The sequence below is a fragment of the Rhinolophus hipposideros genome (genome assembly GCF_964194185.1).
Source record: "Rhinolophus hipposideros genome assembly, chromosome: 10".
In the NCBI taxonomy this organism is placed as follows: Eukaryota; Metazoa; Chordata; class Mammalia; order Chiroptera; family Rhinolophidae; genus Rhinolophus; species Rhinolophus hipposideros.
Window position 1 is genome coordinate 12,215,310 of NC_138056.1, and position 6,314 is coordinate 12,221,623.

At 38.9% G+C, this 6,314-nt stretch overlaps 1 protein-coding gene across 1 annotated transcript; it reads left to right on the plus strand.

Annotated features, from left to right (window-relative positions):
* Positions 1–5,150: 5,150 nt before the first annotated feature.
* On the plus strand, positions 5,151–6,029 carry LOC308504327 (olfactory receptor 4C45-like; the record flags this gene model as incomplete). The annotated part of the gene is given in 3 exon segments (XM_081064671.1): positions 5,151–5,235; positions 5,238–5,319; positions 5,321–6,029. Coding segments are annotated over 3 exon segments (876 nt in total).
* Between the last annotated feature and the right edge of the window lie 285 nt (positions 6,030–6,314).

A 6,314-nucleotide genomic window follows, 5' to 3' on the forward strand; every position in this document is an offset into this window, starting at 1 on the left:
TAACACGGCTGAACCCAACACTCACGGCAGAGACCTCGGAGCAAAGACTGAGGGAAGAAGGCTGAAAACGGTGGTTTAAGCCCTCACTGCCAAGCAGAAAACAAAAGCCTTAGGCATCGAGACTAACGCCCCCATCCTACCCTACCAGAGCTCGCCCCACCCCCAACTGCCCGGCGCTAGAAGCGATAAAGTAGCAGTGTCACATCAAAAGGACAGGATATTTGCTGTTCTGAGAACTGTGGACCGCAGACACAGATTCGCAGCCCAACTAGTTCCGCCAAAGGGGAGGGAGCTGTGGAAGCAGGACCAGCTGTGGTGGCGGTAGCCGCCATTACTCTGGGCCACCTCTAACAACTCACCCTGCCCCTGGCCCCGCCTACCTGGGCGGATCGCTACAGGAGTAAACAGAACTGCTGAAACAGACGAGCTCTGAATCTGGTGCAGAAAGAGCTTTGGAACTTCAAAAGCTCTCCACATACCCACACGGCTACTGCGCCTGGTGACCCAGGCAAACTATTAACAGAGGAGAAGCTCGTCTCCCAAGGAATCGCCTCATTGTCATAAGCTGGAATAGTACAGAAAACATAGCACTACTGTGTCTGAGAGAAAAAAAGGCTACAGTCGGAAAGATAATAAAACCTTCTACCAACAATTATTGGAAAACAAAAGAAAGACCTCTTCCTATCAACCCATTGCAGAAGCCACTCCTGTAGATGTCTAGGAAGAGAAATAATAAATCAGTAACTGCCATGAATAATGAAGGCAACAAGACAGCTCAGAAAGAAAGTGAAAAATCTCCAGAAAAGGAACTTAAACATATGGAAATATGTGACTTAAATGACAGAGAATTCCAGATTGCAATTCTGAAAACACTCAACGAGATGCAAGAAAACAGAGAAAGGCAGTTTAAAGGATAGACCATATATTGGGGCATAAAATCAGCCTCAGCAAATTTAAGAAGATTGAAATCATACCAAGCATATTGTCTGTTCACAAGGCTTTGAAATTGGATATCATCTGCAAAAAAAAACCAGGAAAAACACAAATACCTGGAGATTATACAACATACTTTTAAAGAATGACTCGGTCAAAGAAGAAATTAGAGGAGAAATCAAACGATACATAGAAACAAATGACAATGAAAACACATCCTACAAAAATTTGGGGGATGCAGCAATAGCAGTTTTAAGAGGGAAATTTATATCATTACAGGCCTATCTCAAGAAACAAGAAACATCCCAAATAAATAACCTCATGTTACACCTTAAAGAACTAGAAAAAGAAGAACAAGTGAAACCCAAGGTGAATAGAAGAAAGAAAATAACAAAAATCAGAGCAGAACTAAATGAAATAGAGAACAAAAAGACAATAGAAAAAATTAATGTGCCAAAGAGCTAGTTCTTTGAAAAAAATAATAAAATCGACAAACCCTTGGCTAGACTCACTAAGATAAAAAGAGAGAAGACACTAATTAACAAAATCAGAAATGAAAAAGGGGAAGTTATCACGGATGCCACAGAAATACAAAGGATCATGCAAGAATACTATGAAGGACTATATGCCACCAAACTCAATAACCTAGAAGAAATGGACAAGTTCTCAGAAACATATAGCCTTCCAAGGCTGAACCATGAAGAACTGGAAAATCTAAACAGACCGATCACCAGTAAAGAAATTGAATCAGTCATCCAAACCTTCCTGAAAGCAAAAGTCCGGGACCAGATGGTTTCACCAATCTACCATTTGGAAGATATGAAATCTACCAAACTTCAAAGAGGACCTAATACCAATCCTGATCAAACTCTTCCAAAAAATTGAAGAAGAGTCAGTACTCCCTAACTCATTTTATGAGGCCAACATTACCCTGATACCAAAACCTGGTAAGGACAACACAAAAAAAGAAACCACAGGTCAATATCTCTAATGAATACAGATGCAAAAATCCTAAACAAAATTCTAGCAAATCGAATACAACAATGCATTAAAAAGATTATTCACCACAATCAAGTGAGGTTCATCCCCGTAGCACAAGGATGGTTCAACATCCGCAAATCCATCATTGTGATACATCACATAAACAAAATAAAGGTCAAAAATCATATGATTATATCAATTGATGCAGAAAAAGCATTTGACAAGATACAACATCCATTTATGATTTAAAAACTTAATAAAATAGGTATAGAAAGAAAATACCTTAACATAATAAAGGCCATAGATGACAAACCCTGAGGTAATCTCATAATTAACGGTGAAAAACTGAAGCCCTTTTCTCTACATTCAGGAACTCGACAGGGCTGTCCCCTATCACCTCTGCTTTTCAACATAGTGTTGGAAGTCCTTGCCAGAGCCATCAGGCAAGAGAAAGAAATAAAAGGCATCCAAATTGGGAATGAAGAAGTTAAATTATCATTCTTTGCAGATGACATGATGCTATATATAGAAAACCCCAAAGACTCCACCAAAAAGCTATTAGAAACAATCAACGAATACAGTAAAGTTGCTGGCTACAAAATCAACGTACAGAAGTCCATTGAATTCCTATATACTAACAATGAAATCTCAGAAAAAGAAATACAAAAAACAATTCCCTTCGCAATTGCAGCAAAAAGAATAAAATACCTAGGAATAAACTTAACCAAGTATGTGAAGGACCCATATGCTGAAAACTATAAGACATTTTGAAAGAAATTGAAGAAGACTCATAGAAAAAGAAAGACAGTCCGTGCTCATGGATTGGAAAAATAATCATAGTTAAAGTGTCCATATTACCCAAAGCAATATACATATTTAATACAATCCCCACCAAAATCCCAATGGCATTTTTTAAAGAAATAGAACAAAAAATCATCAGATTTGTTTGGAACCACAAAAGAACCCAAATATCCAAAACAATCTTAAGAAAAAAGAACAATACTGGAGCTATCACACTCCCTGACTTTATCTTGTACTACAGGGCTACAATAATCAAAACAGCATGGTATTGGCAGCAAAACAGATACATAGACCAATGGAATAGAATTGAAACCCAGAAATAAAACCACATAAATATGGACAGATAATTTTTGACAAAGAAACTAAAAACACACAATGGAGAAAGACAGCCTGTTCAATAAATGGTGCTGGAAGAATTGGATAGCCATGTGCAAAAGAATGAAACTGGACTGCTATCTGTCACCATGTACCAAAATTAATTCAAAATGGATCAAAGACTTAAGCATAAGACCTGACACAATAAACTGCATAGAAGAAAACATAGGTACTAAACTTACGGACCTTGGGTTCAAAGAGCATTTTATGAATTTGACACCAAAGGCAATAGAAGTAAAAGCTAAAATAAACAAATGGGACTATATGAAATTTAAAAGCTTCTGCACAGCAAAAGAAACAATCGACAAAATAATGAGGCTACCAACTGAAAGGGAGAAGATTTTTGCAAACAGTGCCTCCGATAAGGGGCTAATATCCAAAATATATAAGGAACTCATGAAGCTCAACAACAAAAAAAAACACAACCCAATTGAAAAATGGGCAGAGGACCTGAAGAGACATTTCTCCAAAGAGGACATACAAATGACAAATAGACATATGAAAAAATGCTCAACATCACTAATCATCAGAGAAATGCAAATAAAAACCACAATGAGGTATCACCTTACCCCAGTCAGAATGGCTATCATCAAGAAGACAAATAGTAACAAGTGTTGGAGATGCTGTGGAGAAAAAGGAACCCTCATACACTGTTGGTGGGAATGCAGACTGGTGCAGCCATTATGGAAGGCAGTGTGGAGGTTCCTCAAAAAATTAAGAATAGAATTACTGTATGACCCGGCAATCCCTCTCCTGGGTATCTACCCAAAAAATTTGAAAACATTTATACATAAAGACACGTGTGCTCCAATGTTCATTGCAGCTTTGTTTACGGTGACCAAGACATGGAAACAACCAAAATGTCCTTCGATAGATGAATGGATAAAGAACTTGTATATATACACAATGGAATACTGTTCGGCGGTAAGAAAAGATGATATAGGAATTTTTGTGACAACATGGATGGATCTTGAGAATATAATGCTAAGCGAAATAAGTCAGACAGAAAAAGCAGAGAACCCTATGATTTCACTGATATGTGGTATATAAACCAAAAACAACAAAAGAGCAAGACAAACAAATGAGAAACAAAAACTCATAGACACAGACAATAGTTTAGTGGTTACCAGATGGTGAGGAGGGTGGGGGGAGGGAGATGAGGGTAAAGAGGGATCAAATATATGGTGATGGGAGGAGAACTGACCCTGGGTAGTGAACACACAATGGGATTTATAGATGATGTAATACAGAATTGTACACCTGAAATCTACGTAATTTCACTAACAATTGTCACCCCAATAAATTTTAAAAAACGGAATATTGAGACCTTTTTAGGGAAATGTGCATCACTTACACGTCCACGTTCAAAGACCAAAAAGTGAAAAGAGTGAGCATGAAAGAATCATGTTGAGACAGACACAACAACCTAGGCCGTGAGTGAATGCTTTTCCATGAGCTGTTATAAAGACAGTTCCTTGGCATCCTGAAGAGATGAGCTGCCTCAGTGTCTCTATCTGTGTGTGCATGTACATTCATTAGGCAGAAAGGAATAATAACTCACAGAACACATCTGGTATAGACATAGTAAGCCTCGGTACTTTCATGCCTGACACACAGTTGACTTTTGAAAGAATGTTGTGTTCATATACCTATAAATACTCATGCCAGTAGACAAGTATAACTTCAAAACAATTGTTACTAATTCAATGTGTCCCCAAAAGCTATCTGTGAAACTTTTAGAGCTAAAAACAAAGTTTGGAAGTCAATGGTAATCAACATTTATAATTAACACCTTGCTTTTATTGTGGTGTTTGTAAGGAATTCCCACTTTTAATTATATAACTAAAGAGAAATTTATAAGAGAAATGTAACTAAAGAGAAATTTAAACTTCTTCCATTCTTCTTTGTGACTATCTACAAAATAGCAGAGTTGAGTGGAAGGAGCAGTTCACCAATCCCAGAACCAGGACTGAAGAGGTGATGGCATATTGCAGTATTGAATTGAAAGTATCTTCACTCAGGATCACATGCTCACAACCCAAGCTGAATTGAAGGGAAAGATGAGCAACGTAACAGAATTCATCCTACTGGGCCTGACTCAGATTCCAGACCTGAAGGAAGTCTTATTCGCTGTGTTTTTCATCACCTCTTGATCACACTGGCAGGTACCCTGCTCATCTCTGTCACCATCTTCACCAGCTCAGCCCTGGATTCTCCCATGTACTTTTTTATCCATTATAGATGGTTTCTACTCTTCTTCCATAGCACCCAAAATGATCTTTGACTTGATCTCTGAAAAGAACACCATATCTTTCAATGGCTGCATGACTCAGCTCTTTGCTGAACATTTCTTTGCTGGAGCTGAAATCATCTTGTTAGTTGCCATGGCCTATGACCGCTATGTCGCCATCTGTAAGCCCTTGCACTATAGGACCATCATGAGCCGACGTGTGTGTGGTTTCCTGGTGGGAATGGCTGGAGTTTTAGGGTTTGTTCATGGAGGGATCCAGATTTTATGCATAGCCCAGTTACCATTCTGTGGCCCCAATGTCTTTGTCCATTTTATGTGTGATTTAATACCTGTCCTGGAGCTAACCTGCACAGACACTCACATGTTGGGGCCCCTGATTACTGCCAACAGTGGGTCACTGTGCTTGCTCACTTTTTCTGTGCTGCTTGTTTCCTGTGTTGTCATCCTGTGCTCCCTGAGGACTCACAGCTCTAAAGGGAGTCGCAAAGCCCTGTCTACGTGTGCCTCTCATGTCACTGTTGTCATCTTATTCTTTGTACCTTGTTCTTTCCTGTACCTAAGACCCATGACCTCCTTCCCCACAGACAAAGCTGTGACTGTGTTTTGCACCATAGTAACTCCTATGTTGAACCCGTTAATCTACACCCTCAGAAATGCAGAAGTAAAGACTGTCATGAAGAAGCTCTGAGGGCAAATAGTGAATACTGATGATGAATAACTCTTGTGAATAGAGTATTTAAGCAAAAACTTCTAGTGATATTTCATCAGATTTATTCCCCTTAGTTGACTAAACTTGGGATGGTCAATTATCTGCCTGGATCGATTTTCTTCAGGTGCCTACATCCTGTGGGCCGTGCTGATGTAGCCATTAAGGCATCGGACGTGCAGTGCCTAGAGCCCACAACAGATTCATGAGCCCATGAGAAGTTTTCATTACTTTTAAAGAGAGAAAAAAAAGAAACATAATCCAAAT